Consider the following 16517-nt stretch of genomic DNA (forward strand, 5'->3'; position numbering starts at 1 on the left):
GCTCCAGAACGTTGCTGTGGTAGCGCCTGGGCGCCATGTTAGGAGGCCGGAGGGGGCGAGGAAGAATTAGAAGAAGCGGTGGCCGAAGGAGCAGCACCACCACCACCACCACCGCCGTCGCTGCCAGAGACCTCGGCCACCAGGCCTAGGGAGCAAGAGCTTCACCCTCTCTTGGAGGGCCTGAGCTAGGCCCGTATCATGCTTGCGGCGCCCGCTTTCGAGGGGCGGGAAAAGTGACTGTTCCGGAGAAGAGGTGGCGGCGTTTAATCCCAGCCGGAGAGACGATGCCGTTGTAAGTTGAGGCCTCGTCGGCGGGGGGGGGGAACGGGGGGGCAGCCGAGGCGTGTTTCAGAGGCCTCCCGGGAGCCTTTGGAGGCAACCTGAGCGAACGCTTCCGGGGCCGCAGAGAGTTCGCGGCCATTTGCCCGCCCGGCCGGCAGGCTTCCCTTTCTGCCCGTGGAGCCCCGCGCCCCGCCGTTTGTTTCAAACGCAGCTTCCCCCCCCGTTTTTCCTCCGACGAGGCCTCCTTCAGCCGAGTCCCTCTCGCCCTCACCCCAATGCTGTAACGAGGGTTGGCGTCGGAACGGCTGGTCCTGATTCCTCTTCTTCCCCCCCCCCCCGTTCCTCCTTTTCTCCCTTCTCGGTTCCCTCCGGACGAGGGGGCGGCGCCGGGCTGAGGTGCTTCCCCGGCCTGACCTGAGCCTTTGGCCCTGGAAGCAGCGGCGGCCGGAGCAGGAAGAGCCGCAGACCTCGAATGAGGGAAAGCCCCTCCGGCCCTCCAACACACACACACACACAGGCGGGCTGTCTCCCGGGCCTGTTCACGCGGTTTTTCCGAGGCCTTCTTCAGGGAAGAGGAAAGACATGGGTGTGTGTTGTGTACGCACGAATCCGGGGTGGATGGGAATGAGGGTCTCTTGTGCAAAGTTCCCGGCTTGCCTTGGCCTTGTGGACGCGCCAGCTCTCGTTCTGCGCGGAGGCCGGCTTGTTTGGAATTGGCCTGATGGGAGTATCTGCACGGCTGGACGCGGAAAGAAAAGGTCGGCAGCGTGTTTAATGGTTGCAGATACTGTATGTCGATAGTGGCGATCGGTAGCGAATCTCCCACCCCATGTTCCTAATATTATGTCGTAATTCTGCCTTCGTGTCCTGTGTCCCCGGACGCTCGTTCATGTGCAACTCCGAAAGGTTTCCACTTCTCTGTGATACTATATTCTGGCGGGGTTCTTTTGTTTTGCTGTGTCTCTCTTCTGTGACTCACATTACAGCCTTCGTATGCATTCTTGAAAACCCTTTTGTTATGCTGCTGTGGAAATGCGTTAGCCATTGTCTTGTTGCATCCCTTGTAAAGTTTTGGCATACAGTATTTAAAATGAGTAATGAGAGTGCAACACTCATAACTGGATCTATATGAGAAATTATACATGTTGGGACTTTTTAGCAGTATGGAGTTTGTATTCCAGTTGTGGAACACAATTCCAAGTGTGTGGTAATACAGAAACCTGTATGACTCTGCTGGTATCAATCAGTATATGCAGAATCTTCTTTTGTTAAGGAATGGCCTTTGGCATAATTTTGTGTGTGGTCTGTTAGGGAAAGAATCTTCAACAGTTGTTACTGGGGGTGGATATACCTACAGAGTGTATGCATGTTTAAAGGAAAAGATTAAGGACAGTTGTGTTTTGAGACACTCCTATGGATATTTTGCTAAAATAATTAAATGAAGTCTCAACTAAAAGACTGCGTAGAATTACTGGAGTTAGTGAATACTTTTGTTCCTAGAGCACACTTAAGCACTTGTATGCTGAGGAAACAGGGAAATATTTTTCAGTCTAAGTAGCAATGCACCATAACAAATCTACAAATTAAACATGTTGTAGAATAATATTTCTATACCTGACTACTGGATTCTATGAACAAAATTTTGACTGCATGATTATTTACCAGATTGAATCATATGCAGATTTTTCTTATTGGTGTCCCCATTGTTCAATAGAGTTTGCTTGCTTACTAATAAATAGAAAAATTCAGGCAATCACTGGAGGTTAAAAAATTGATATATCAATGACCATTTGCTTTTGTGTGTCCAGCTATTTTGACTCAGCAAACAAACAAGGAGATCTTCCATTAACTAATTTTCTACTTTTAAAACTAGAAATTGTGGTTCACAGCTTCTGAACAAGTCAGAATATTGAAAGATCATTTAGATGTTGTTCAATGACTTTGCATGTTTATAATCAAATATAAAGAATGGAATACAGTATTCCTTTTTTTATTTGTCAGCTCATACAACGGTGCTGCAGGTACAGTATAGACAAAAGGCTTGTTATCTTTGCTTACAGTCTGTTTGATTGGGATTGTGGCCTTAAAGCAAGGCAATAGAGGCTCTCCAGACCTTGTTGGACAGCTGCTCTCTTCAGCGTAGCCAGCACAGCCAATGGTAAAGAGTACTAGGACTTGCAGTTCAGCAGCAACTTTGCCCATTTGCCTTGAGGAAAGGAAGTGGCTGAAATTAGTTATGTTTGGCTTAAATGGCTTGTGAATTGTGTTGTTACCAACTGGCCTGAATTAAAAAAAACTTTTAGACCTGGCAACATAACAGCTTTAAATCTGGTTCTTAAGAGAAGCATCAGCAGAAGGAACTGCAAGGCAGTAGCTGTATTTGCACGCTTTTGTAGGCCAGAACTGCAGATAATATTGGCTTACTGTGAACAAGCTAGTTCATGTAACCTGTTTCATGTTGTTTCTCCTAAATTAGGACAGCTTTCTCCTGATCTGAGAACGCATCTTAGCTTACTTTTAGATTTTAAGGGGCACAAAAGCAAGAACACCTGTTCAAACAACATGTTAACCTTTCCTTTCCTATTATTTTGAACTGTTCCCACTGTGAGAAGACCATGTAGAAGTTCATAAGTTTCTTTGAAATTTTGACTTTTTGCTGCTGCAGGCAGAACCAATAACTCTTTATAAGCACCCGCAGTCTATTTATCTCACTTAAAATAGACCTAGTTAGTTCAGTAGAACTGTTGTTGAAAAATAATAAAATTTATAGAAATATGTGAGTACTTCTAAAAATAGTGTAATATTGCATTTCTACCCTTGCTGATTATGATATCTACATTGCTTTTTTCATTTGGGATAATTTACTAAATATTGCACTGCCCTATGCCAGTGTAATTAAGTAAGATTTGGGCCATTATATCAGCATTGAATAAAGTACTTTTACTGATCACCAAGTTGGAGGCAACATGTAACAACAAGAACATGGTCAGTTATGACTAGGGGATGAGTCTTACAGGTTTGTAAGCTTCCCACTCCTAGAATTTTCCCAGAAGTGGGAGAGCAAAAAGCTAAGCAAAAGAGTTACCTCTACTTGCATATGTGATCCATTCACTGTGTTTGGAGATGGTGTCATTGCTAGGTTAGAGGCATTACAATGCTCCATGGGAAGAATAGTTCTGTGAGAAGCTCCCTCTGTAGATCCTAATGGGTAGTGAGATTACCTTTTCCATGGAGCACTGCAGTGACTCACAGTGAGCACTGGGATGTCTTCTCCTTTCAAAGCAAGAACATGTGGAATGAAACATATATGCCAGTAAAGATACCTCTCTTTTGATTCCCTACCCTGTGCCCCTTTCCCCACTCTGCTTGGGGGGGATTCTGGATGAATTCTCTGGTGGTAATGATCAATAAAATATTGATCAAAGATGAATTAAAAAAGAGATTTAAACCATTAAAAAATTTAAAGCACTCTTAAAATATCTGAAGTAAAAAAGGCTTCTTCCTTGCCCTGAAATGACCCCAAACAAATGCCAGATGAGCCTTTCAGGAGAGATTTCATACTTACCACAACTGCAAAGTCCCTTTCCCAGCCATCACTATAGTTTCTTGGCACCTAGACATTTGGTTTATTCCTCACAATAAGTGTAGTATGGAAGAATTTTGGATTTATATTTGTAAAATTATCCACTTTCTGTACTTATTCTCTTAGCAGTAATAAAAGGTGTAGGGATTCCTTTATAAATGATTGTATTTCTCATTACATTTACCATGTTTTTTCTCAACCTGAATGTTTCATTCTGTTTCCAAGATTTTCTGGTCCTGTAAATGGGGGAGGTATCACTGGGAAAGCCCTGTTGTATGACTGTAATTCACCTCATATTTCCAAGGATCCATTCCCTGTTTAAAAACAAAAGATTGTGTAATGTTGACAATGATAACATTTTTAAAATTAACTATTGTGTATCTTCAGATGACTTGTAGCAATATGAATTAAGTAGGTGGATAGCTCAATGTGTTGGATTTCTGGCTGTTGAACCAGCATTGTGAGTTTGATTCCCCTTAACGCCTCCTGGGAGGAGGAGAGTATATGTTGCCTTTGGCAAGTTGCACAGTCTCATTACACCATCAGGAGGAGAAACTAGAAAAAAAAGGTCTAAAGTCACTTTTGGGTACTTTATACCTAGAAAACCTTGTGAAGATTTGCTACAGTCAGAGTTGATTTAATAGGACAAAGTTGGTATGAATTGGAGACCCATAGAAGATCTCATCAGAATGGTTCTTAGGGCCATGGACTGGCAGTAAGTAGCTAACATTACTGTTTTTAGTAATTACAATCTCCTCAGCTCAGAGATTTGTGCCAGTTCATGCTGCATGTTCTGTTTCTCCGACCTCCCTGACTAGATCTCCCACTCACTAGCTGGTGAAAAGTCCTCCTTCCCTTCTGCTGTTCAATCAGACTTCAACAGGAGCATGGGCTTCCCTGTCCCTGCCTCCTTGTCTGATCGCCCACTCAGACAAGGAGGCAGGACAGACAAACCTGTACTCCTGCCGAAGGTTGGTTGGAGAACCAAAGTGGAGGATGAGAGGAGAGTGCTCCGACTTGCAAGTGGGGCCTTGGCTGGAGAGGTGGGTGAAAGGAATATGAGGTTTGTGCCCATCTCTAATTCTTATCAACCTTCATATGTGTGACAAAAAGAATTTCTCATAGCTATTCAGCTGACTACTGGACAAACAGGGTGTTTGATCAGATTTTGGCCTATTCCAAAAAAGAGCAGGGTTCTACAAATGGCAGTGCCTTCAGCAGCGAAGGTTTCTGTACAAATATTTATGGACAAAGAAGAAATGAAGGGCACTATCAGTCATATGTGACATGTGTGAAATAAAATCATATGCTGAGTGAGAAAGATATGTGTCTTTCCTCTGACAAGTTGTGTATAGAAAAGATTGGCAGTGAGGGGAGAAAAGTCAGAAATGATGTCTTGTGAGGGTCAGCTGAAACTTGATCTAGGGGCACCTGGTTGGGTAAGATAGATGTAAGGCCTACTAGGACTTATTCAGATGTTGTCCCATAACTGAAAATGGGCTACTTAAGCCTAAGACTTTCCCCCAAAACATTGATCACAGTTGAATGTTCTGTGATATTCTTGATGCTTCAAAATTTTTCTGCCATTTGCCTGGGAGCACTGAATTTAAAAATCTACCAGTTCTCTTTTTCACTGACCTTACTTTATTTTGATCAAAAGGTTTATAGTCATAAACTGAGCCTAATGATCCGAGATTTTTTAAAAAGGCAAGTGAATAATTATGAAGTTCATTTATTACAATTATAAATTCACACACTCAGTCTCTTTGGGTGCTGTCTCAGGTGCTGATATTGGCTCCTATCATGGCATATCTCTACTTGTTTCTTGCTACTGTTAAAGTTGTAATAAATTCATAGCAGTGTTCTTATAAATATATTTCTATTGCTACATGATAATCAAGGTTTAAAGCTTTGTTTACCTTGTATTGTGCCCTCAAAAGGGAATATTTAATCCTTTGGCAAAGGCAACAAGTCCCAGCTTTCCACCTAGATTTTTACATCGGAGCGTGTTGCATCTGTATACAATTCTACCTTGCTTCTGAGGTAGTTCTAAGTGTTTCACATACATGTTTCGCAAGTTTCAACCTTCATGCTGATATTTGCACTGGAGAGCAATACACATGAGTGCAACAGGTGCATTGTGCTCTGTGGGTATACAAATTGTCCATGTAGGCACCAAATTTTCCAGACTGTTTTGGTGGTATAATGCAAGGCCAGGGACTGAATTATACAGTTGGAGGACAAGAACTCCCCTCCTTTCTTTTTGTTTGGCCACCAGGGCCTTCAAAAATGCCGGCTGACATCAGTAGTGAATGATGTTTATAATAAGCTTTGAACTGCAGAGCTTGAGGAGGACCCTATGGATCATCAAGTCCAGACCATGTTAGGGAGGCACAGTGGGAAATTGAACTCCCAACCTGTGGCTCCGCAGCTAGAGACCTAAGCCACTGAGCTATCCAGTGTTCATCTTTAAATTAACCTTAAATGAAGTAGTAGATGTGTAAGCTGTCTAAAAAGCTCAATGAGTTAAGTATCTGGCTGCGGAGTCAGAGATTTTGACTTCAGTTCATTGCTGTAACTCCCTATGAAAACCTTGGGCAGGCTCCACAGCCCCAGAACATCCCCAAAAAGAGAGAATAATAAACCTCTTCTGAGTATTCTACTTGACAGCACATAATAATAATAATAATAATAATAATAATAATAATAATAATAATAATAATAATAATAATAATAATAATAATAATAATAATAATAATAATAATAATAATTTAAAACTTGTGGATGGTGTATCTGAAATAATTTATGACAGTTAATGCTTGATTTAAGCTAGTCTCTTTTTTTAAGGAATAAAGACGATGTTTTCACAATATATGAGTGTTCACTTGGTAAAATTTGGTTCTGACTTGTGAAATCCTCAACCTTAGCAGAACTATAGAATCTCTTGTTACTGGATTATAGGAACTGAATCCACTGTAAACTGTAGTTTATGTTATGTATATAAAAAAATTTTGACTGTCTTGGCAAAACCACTAAAGGCTCTCTTGGTAAAACCACTAAAGGGTTCAGGCAAGCCCACACCCTCCTTTGCATCTCTTTTTCCCCACACGAAGTCAGACAAACACTCATTTAAAGTAGTTAATGATTTATTCTTTTCTTCATGTATTAACTTATTTTTCCTCTTTAATAAAAGACATGTTTAAAACTTCTCTTTTGGGGTTCCATGGGTTTAATAACAGCAACACTCAACTTGGCAAAATTAAGCGATTTAGGAGAAGGCTAGAGCATAGATGGAGGAAGACGGATTATAATTGGATAGCTGTTAGGGTCACAACTAACCTTTACCCAACTAAGGTAAAGGCTGCTTGTTGAACATACTTCGCTAACCGGATAAGCGAAGCTTCAAATCAGCAGGTGGAGTTATTCTGTATAATGCGTGACCTATCCGGAATTGGTCCGGTTGATGGGCCTCCCCCTAGTTTCTCACCGGACCAATTTGTAGCATTTTTAAAATCTAAAGTGGAGGCCATCTGCTGGGAGCTCTCTCCTTTTTTGAATACAGTGAGTCGAGCTGAGATGTCCAGCGCTCCGTCTTGCCGGTAACTTTCAATTCCTTTCAGCCTATGACACCTGGCACTGTGGACAAGGTGCTTGATCGCTGTTGGGCCACCACCTCCTCCCTTGACCCTTGCCCGGCCTGGCTAATCCAAGCAGCCAAGCCGATAAAAACATAATGGGCCACAGCAATAATAAATGGGTCTTTCCTTGAGGGCAAAACCTAATGAGGGTGGATGAAATTGGTAATTACCGGCCCATTGCCAATGTTTATTCTGGAGCAAAGTGGTTGAGAGGGTGGTGGCTGATCAACTTCAGGCCCACTTGGATGACAGGGGCAAAGTGTCTCTCTTTGTCCTCCTCGATATCTCAGTGGCCTTTGATACTGGTATCTTCTTGGGGAGGCTCTCCGAGTTGGGAATTGGTGGCTCGGGTCTTGCCTGGCTCCGTTCCTTCTTTGAGGACCGCCCCCAGAGAGTGCAGCTTGGGGAGAGTGTTTCGGCCCTGTGGAGTCTCAATTGTGGGGTTCCACAGGGGTTGATTATCTCCCCAATGCTGTTTAACATCTATATGAGGCCGCTGGGTGGGGTCATCAGGGGGTGTGGAGCTTCATGTTATCAATATGCTGATGACACCCAGCTCTACATCTCCTTTTCACCAACTACAGGTGATGCTGTCCTGTCCCTCCAGCGCTGCCTGGAGGCCGTACTTCAATGGATGCAGGAAAATGGGTTGAGGCTGAATCCGGACAAGATGGAAGTTCTGAGGGTGGGTGGCCCCGTGACTGGCAGCTTGGGTGACTCACGTTTGGGGGGGGGTGACCCTGGCTCCGAAGAGCGGGGTCCGCAGCTTGGGCATACATTTGGACCTGATGCTCACCATGGAAACGCAGGTGGAGTTGGTAGTCCGTACTGCCTCTTTCAACTTTCGGCGGATTGCCCGGCTGCGGCCCTATCTTGACATGGGGTGCACTCACTACCTTGGTGCTTGCGCTCATAATCTCAAGATTAGACCACTGTAACACGCTCTACGTGGGGCTGCCTTTGAGGCTGCTGCGGAAACTTCAGGTGATGCAGAATGCGGCGGCCAGACTCCTTAGTGGAGTGAGAAAATACCAGCATATTTCTCCTATTTTGGCCATGCTGCACTGGCTGCCCATTTGTATCCGCGTCGACTTCAAAGTTTTAATGCTTACTTATAAGGATCTAAACCGTTTAGGAACTCGATATTTGGCAGAACGCCTGCTCCCACCAAGGTCTACCCAGATCACCCATGCGAGTCAGGAGGTGAGGCTGAGGAGCCTGACGCCGAGAAAGGCCTGGAAGGAAAAAACAAGGAACCGGGCCTTCTCGGTGGTGGCTCCTCGCCTCTGGAACAACCTCCCTCCGGAGATTCACATGGCCCCCATGCTGGGTACTTTTCAAATCCAATTAAAAACATGGCTGTATATTCAGGCCTTCCCTGCAGTCAATACTTGATTTTTCTTTTTATTCTTCCTTTATTTCTTACTCTATATTTGTATTGTACTTGTTACTGGATGATTTATTTAATATTTCTGTGTTATTTTATTGTCTTATGTTATATTGGAAGCCCCCTAGAGTGGTCGTATACACCAGATGGGTGGGATATAAATCAAATAAATAAATAAAATAAATCCCCTGTCATTGAGGCAGAAGTAACTTCAGCATTCAAAAATTGGTTTACTTGCGAAAGATCAACCCAGGTTGGGGTCCCAAACTCGACAGCCTGGATCTCTGTGACCCATAACTAGATATTCCCATGATTGGTCCCAGGAGAATCTGGACATGGTCTAGTCTCTTCATAGTTAGCTTTCTGTCAGATCTTTCCCTTTCCTTCTCTCCTTAGTCTATCTCTAGTAGGGAGATTTTCTTACCACCTTCTCACTCCACTCCCTTTTGGAGGTACAGAGTAGACTTCGGTCTAGATGGGCAGGGTATAAATTCAATAAACAAACAAATAAATAAACAAATAAAACACTTTAAGGGTGATCTGTTCTGCAATCCAGGGGTTCTCTTTTACTATTTTGACCCAGCCCTTTTTATTTTCCTTTACTTCAGCCACCCAGTACTCCTCTGCCTCCACTAACTCCCCTTCCCCCTCACCCCTCTTCTTATCCTTTCCCACCAAAATAGCGCTCTCTATTGGGTTCCTTCTTTCCCACACTTTCTAATGTCTTCAGGTTTATATAAAAATCATGTTATTCGTTATGCGCATTCCTTCAGGTCAGCCAGGGTAATGTCCTCCATTTTCCTAGGAATAGAAAAATAGAGGACACAGGAGTAGCACACTTTCTGGCAGCTGTACATCTGTCTCACACCCCCCTTAAATAATCCAAAGATTCAAGCTAGTGTGCCAGTATAGTATTTTGAATGAATTTTCTTAACATTATTTTAATTATCTTTAAAGCCTATTTTGCTTTGTAGCAAACTCCTTGATTAGTTCATAATTCTTTATTTCAAGTTTCCACAGAAGTTCCAAATAAAGCTGGAGCCTCGGTGAATTAAAGTTTATATGACTGAACACCAAAATAAAGTGTGTGCTATCACATGTATTATGAGTAGAGATGGGGGTATTCATATAGAAATACCCCCGCACAGATGGAGGTAACGAGGGTCTGGACCCATCGTGCTGGACAGTCCACTCACCAATCCGCTGCTGCTGCGGGCTGAGCAATCCCGTTCTCTCACTCCAGAGCTTGCGATTGGCAAGCAACTCTTCGACCTGGCAGGGAGACTTGTCGTCCCGCCTTCTACCAGGAGTGCCTTGCCGATCGCGAGCTCTGGAGTGATAAGACGGAATCGCACAGCCTGTGGCAGCGGCAGATTGGTGATGGACCGTCCAGCACCACGGGGGCGGACCCTCAGTATCTCCACCTGTCCTATCATCTCTAATTATGAGTGTGATTCTAATCTGGAACCATTATATTTGCACAGTACTCTTTCATGGATGATGAGGATTCAGCACACAAATGAGGAGCTGGGGCATAACACCCCAAATTAAACTTTGGACCGCTCCCAATTATTAAGGTGAAGAGTGATTCAGTTCCTTACTGATGTCTACATATACTGGCAGTACATACTTGAATCAGGAATTCCTCATCTATTTTGTGCTGAAATGAAGCTTTGGAGTATATGCAGTTCTAGGGTTCCTTGAAGGCAAGGAATGATGTAGATGTGTGATTGAGAATGATTTAAAACATATTAAGAGATGCACATCTCTTATCTATTTGTATACTGTACCAGCGTAGATTCAGTGTGCTTAGCAGTAACGTAAGCACACATGACTTACGTTTCTGATTTGTGTTTTCTGGAGTTACTATGAAGTGTGCAATTGCATTGTTTAATGTTTATGATCATTGGCTGGAATCCTGTTAGCGTTTGCAAAAATTTTGCATACAGTATCATACTTTAACCTGTTGCTGTTTGTTGATTAGGTGCTGTGATATATTTCAGTTGCTCAGTAGGGTATGTAACTGAGACCCTCTGGCACCTCTACAATTAACTATGGCAAGGTACACAAACACCAGTGGGATTCTGGCCATTACATTGTCAATATTGTGTTGGAGGAGGACAGCTCAGGTCATTCTGGATCCTTAAAGAGGAAGGCTGTATTCAGCTGTTACATGCGGAGAGCAGTGACAACTGACTGTAACGTGCTCTGGGGCGTGTGCCTATATGTTCTGCCTCCCCTCGCGTGAATGTCTGTTATATATTTGTAAACCTAATGTAGATGTGTGAAAAGGCTACTAGTTTTTATGGGTATATGTTGTCCCTGTGGTTAGAAATACCATGTCTCTGAGTTGTGGAGTAATGGCAAAAACATGCCATTTGACCAAGCTCCTGGAGGCAGTGGAAGACAGGAGGGCCTGGCATTCTATGGTCTATGGGGTCACGAAGAGTTGGACACGGCTTCACAGCTAAAGAACAACAACAATGGCAAAAAAGGGCATTGCTGTTGTGTCCTGTTTGTAGACTTTGTGATGAGCATTGGATAAACCCTTAATCACATCCAATGTAAATTGGCAGAGGATTGCTAACAGACTGCTTAATTTTATGTGGTACTGATAGTTAAAAACTGAAGTAATACTCTTTATCACATGTCCTGGATTGCATCCTTGTACTATATTAGCTAGTATGAAATAACTGTTCTTTACTTTATCATCACAATGCTTCTGACCCAAGGCAACAGCTACCCAAGTAGGCTAGCTGTTGCCTGTTAAGCCCCTGTAATTGCACAGGCACTAGTAATAAAGAAAAGGTCTGATTTGTAACAATAGGCTTGTTAGTAAACATAATAAACATTTATTTGGCAAACTTCCAGCTTTCTTTCAATCTGCATGTTTTTTGTGAATACAGTAGATGAATTTTGTTAGTGGTGTTGTGGTATTTATTTTAATGTTGTTTTACTTGCTTTTATTAGTCCAGTTACAACCCAGGGATCACAACAAACACAACAACCACAGAAGCATTATGGCATTACCTCACCTATCAGTTTAGCTGCCCCCAAGGAGAGTGACTGTATACTTACTCAGAAATTGATTGAAACCTTAAAACCCTTTGGTGTCTTTGAAGAGGAGGAGGAACTGCAACGCAGGTGAGCATAAACATTGCATTGTATAAAAATACTGTGGGGGGGCTTAAATAAGTCAAGAATTATGTGGAATAATTAAACAATGAATAGATTACCATGTTATTTTTACACTCTGTTAATTTGATTTCTAGATATAAACCACACAGAATAGTGCATTGTACTAATAGGGTGGTATATAAATTAAATAAATGTAAGTGTGAAATAATATCATACTATTCCTGAAATGTTATTTTTTTGTATTCTGTAATGGTTTGGTGATATTATTATTACAGCATAGGTATTTTTCATGTGCAGTCAGTTCATGTGTCACATTGGTAACATCTAAGAATGACGGGATAGCTGATTATTACAAACGTGCACAGTGTCATTTGTTCTAAGAAAAATTAATTTCACAGGACTGCACGTTCATATTTTTGTAACCAACCCTTGATCAATTTCATTCATTGTTTATAAGCTTTCATTTCTTGCATTGCTTATCATGTGTTTCTCCACCTTTGGGGAGTCTAAACCAGCTAATGGCAAAATATAATAAAATTTGATAAAGAAAATAACTAAAATCATTTTTTGCCCACATTTTAAGAAAGCAGTATCTTGAAATAAACTAGTGGGACTTGAAACAAAATGTTGCCCTTACCTTACTGTCCCAAAGGAGTTGTCTTATTTGGAACTTCTGACAGCCATTTCATATTTTGGTCACTGAATTTGATTTATTTGAGAATGTATTATGTCATACCAAATCCCTTTTGTCAATGTATATCAGTCATGTGTCTCATCTTTCAGAAGTAGGGGAGAAAGAGACTCTAATAATTGAGAACATTTGTCTTCCCAGAATGAGGAATCTCCTTTATTTGTTTCTGTTTAGCCAGTATTTTCCATGCTGTGACATATTAGTTTGTCTGGATAATGTTATAGCGTCAGTTCTTTATAGATTTCAGAGACTGGGACATGAAGTTTAAGATGCCAGCATTAGAACATAAGAAGAGCCCTGCTGGATCAGGAAGGGCCCAATCTAGTCCAGCTTCCTGTATTTCACAGTGGCCCCACCAGATGCCTCTGGGGGCACTCGAGACAACTAGATACATGTCTCCTGATACTACTCCCCTCCATTCCAGGAGCAAAATATTTTTCTCCCCATAACTATTAAACTGTGACTCAGAATCTGTGGTGGGAAGCAATGAGCTTTAAATTTGGCCTAAACAGATATATAAAAGGTAAAGGTTCCCCTTGATATATAAAAGGTAAAGGTCCCCCTAGAGTCGGGCACAACTCTAGGGGGCGGTGCTCGTCCCTGTTTCCAAGCCATAGAGCCCGTGTTTGTCCATAGACAGTTTCCGTGGTCACATGGCCAGTGCGACTAGACATGGAACGCTGTTAGCAGATATATACATCAATACAAATTCAACCAGGAAGCCCAGCGACTGATCTTAAGCCATTCAATTATCAATTAACCTTTTTTGCAGGTAGCGAGACAACTTCTGAACTCTGTAGTTTTTCATTACCACAGTTTGAGCTGTACAGATTAAGTTGGTGGAGATTTTAAAATGTCATCTAATTTCTGCAGATCAAGCAAGGTGTGAAAGAACTGAGAACAGCTCAGGCTCTTTCTTTGCCTCAACAGTTAGCAACATTATTAGCTGGGCTATTGAGAAAAATGTCTGGTAAATTTTATGTATGGCACCCTGAATGCTTTCACAGAAGCGTAGGGCAAAAATATCATAATGTTAATAATGTTATGAGTAGCTTTAATGAATTACTTTACAGTGGTGCTTTGACTTATGACCATAATCCGTTCCAGAAGATGGGCATAACTCGAAATGGTCATGTCGAAACACCATTTCCCATAGGAATGCATTGAAATGCAATTAATCCGTTCCAGCTGAAGAAAAAAATCAGACGCACCCCAAAAAAATCACTTCAAGACTCATTGGAAATGCAATTAATCCCTTCCGGCCGAAGGGGGTGGGGAGGAAAAGCAATGAAGCATGCAAGACCCATTGGAAATGCACAGAAAACAAAGGGGCAGGTCGGAAATGCAAAGAAAACAAAAAAGCAAGGGAAGCATGCAGGACCCATCGGAAATGGGGGAAAACCCCGAAAAGCAACCAAACACCCCAAGACCCATCGGAAATGGGAGGGGGAAGCCAAAAACAAACAAAACCCATTGGAAATGGGGGAAAAACTTCCAAAAAGCAACAAAAGCCCCCAGGACCCATCAGCAATGGGGGGGGGGGAGGAGAAGCAAAAAACAAACCCCTCAAGACCCATCACAGCACAGAAATGTAAACCCCCCCTCAGCTCAAAACCATGCTACAAAAACACCCAGAACAGTTTTTTAAAAGCAGAAAACAGCACCTTACCTTACCAGGCAGCCCAAAGCCTTCCTGCAAACACACACACACAGAAGCAGAAGGAGACGGTCCGACACACACTAACTGCTGGGGCAAAAGAGCTACAAAGAAGCAGCCTCGTCCCCACCTGCAGTTAGAAATTTGAATTTGCCGCCTTTTTTCCCTGCCCTTTCTGTTCGTAAGTGGAAGTTCCGGTCGCAAGTAGAAGCAAAATTTTGCGGCCAGAGCTGGTCGTAATTTGAAATGGTCGTGAGTAGGGATGTTCGTAAGTTGAGGCACCACTGTAGTTGGAACATTCCCCAGAATATCTGCTATAGTTTTAACTCACCTCATATAAAAGGATATTAAATGCCTAACTAAATTGTTTGATTAATTAATGTTTGTAATATGTTTCATTAACAGAATTCTAATTTTGGGAAAACTAAACAACCTTGTAAAGGAGTGGATACGAGAAATCAGTGAAATTAAGGTATACATGTTTTATCTATGTAGTCTTCATACTTAGATTTGTTTAGGTGAAGTACCCAAATGTTATTGAGTTACAGTTCTCTGGCCATTTTGGTCAGTAGCCAATGATGATGGAATTTAGCAATTAGGCGTGTCTGGGGGAGTTAGTGTTGGCAGTCATTACAACCAGGACTGAATATAGAAACTACTGATACCAGTGGAAAAGATGATCTTGCTTGTCATTGTTGAATTCTCTTAAGTCAAGTAGCTTCGCATTTAAGCAGCTGAACAGATAGAATATACAATTAAGTCATTATAACGGGTGAATGTCTGTTACACTAAACTTTACTAGTTTGCCATTTCTTTTGACATACTGTGAAAATGTTGTCACAAATGTTGTAAGTTTGTTTCCTGTGTAACAGCTGATCAGCAAACATCTGTTTCCCCACCAAACTCCTATGGTGTTGTATCAATGATATCCAGCTGGCTTTGTACCCTTGTTGCTTATCAGTATGCCACAATTGAAGCCTACTGCTGTCGTTGAGACTTAAACCTAATTTCCTTAGTTTGATACCTTTCACTGTTCCATTGCTTGCATCGGTTGCAAAAATTTAAATCCTGTGTGTTTTTCATTTTAGAATCTTCCACAGTCTGTAATTGAAAATGTTGGAGGGAAGATTTTTACATTTGGATCATACAGATTAGGTGTACATACAAAAGGTAATTTGTAGAAAATATTTGGTGTTTTGATGTCTAGTGGTTAGCTGATATCACATTTCAATCATCAGTATATCACTAAAGAGCCTACAGAACCTTCCTTAATATCATTTTGTGAGTGGAATAAATCCCTTGTTGAGGGCTAAAACTTTCCCAGCTCCAGATATGTGATCCAATAAGGATGTTCACTAGACTTCATGTTGTAATTAAGCATTACAATGTCTAATTCTGAATTTTATAATGCATTCCCTGATGTATTTGTTACAGCCAACAATTATGCTAGATACAATTGTGCTAGATGGTGGTTCAGGAGAATATAGCATGGCAATAGGGTACTACTGTAGAAGAATTATGCAAGAAGCTAATGCTAACATCGTGGATTCCTCATAATTGATCAGTTTTTGCTGGTTATTCCAAATGCAGTGTTTGGAGGCTTTTACAAAATTTCAGTATAAACCTAGAATTTTAAAAAAATTGGCTTACTAGTAGACATCCTTCAGTCTCAAGAGATTATGGTAACATGCTCTGAATAGAGATCTTCGAACAGCATCTAGTGTGGCTGAGAAGGCCAATTCGAGAGTGGCAATTCCTCCCGCATTGAAGACAAATGCAATCTGTCCCCTGTCTAGCTCCCTGATTTGGCTGGTTTCGGAACAGTCTCTTTGCCTTCGGCCTGCTGAACAAGTGTCTCTTCAAATTGGGAGAGGCCATGCTGCACCGCCTGCCTCCAGGCTGAATGCTCAGATGTCAACGTTTCCAATCTGTTGAGGTCCATTCCTAAGGCCTTCAGATCCTGCTTACAGATATCCTTGTATCACAGCTGTGGTCTCCCTCTGGGGCGATTTCCCTGCACTAATTTTCCATACAGGAGATCTTTTGAAATCAGACTGTCAGCCATTCTCACAACATGCCCAAGCCAGCGTAGATGTTGCTGTTTCAGTAATGTATACATGCTAAACATTCCAGCTCGTTCT

The 16517-nt window shown here is 42.0% G+C and overlaps 1 protein-coding gene across 4 annotated transcripts in view; it reads left to right on the top strand.

The window, feature by feature from the left end:
* The window catches only part of PAPOLA (poly(A) polymerase alpha), a 53326-nt gene continuing 36809 nt past the window's right edge, over positions 1-16517 (top strand). For 2 of the 4 annotated variants that reach the window (XM_020797957.3, XM_020797958.3), the window contains exons 1-4: positions 879-1040; positions 11861-12034; positions 14782-14848; positions 15465-15546. In XM_020797957.3, coding sequence (XP_020653616.2) covers positions 901-1040; positions 11861-12034; positions 14782-14848; positions 15465-15546 — 463 coding nt within the window. In that variant the 5' untranslated portion in view covers positions 879-900. The other 2 variants (XM_020797960.3, XM_078383760.1) reach the window with 2 other exon arrangements.

This window comes from Pogona vitticeps, chromosome 1, assembly GCF_051106095.1.
Source record: "Pogona vitticeps strain Pit_001003342236 chromosome 1, PviZW2.1, whole genome shotgun sequence".
In the NCBI taxonomy this organism is placed as follows: Eukaryota; Metazoa; Chordata; class Lepidosauria; order Squamata; family Agamidae; genus Pogona; species Pogona vitticeps.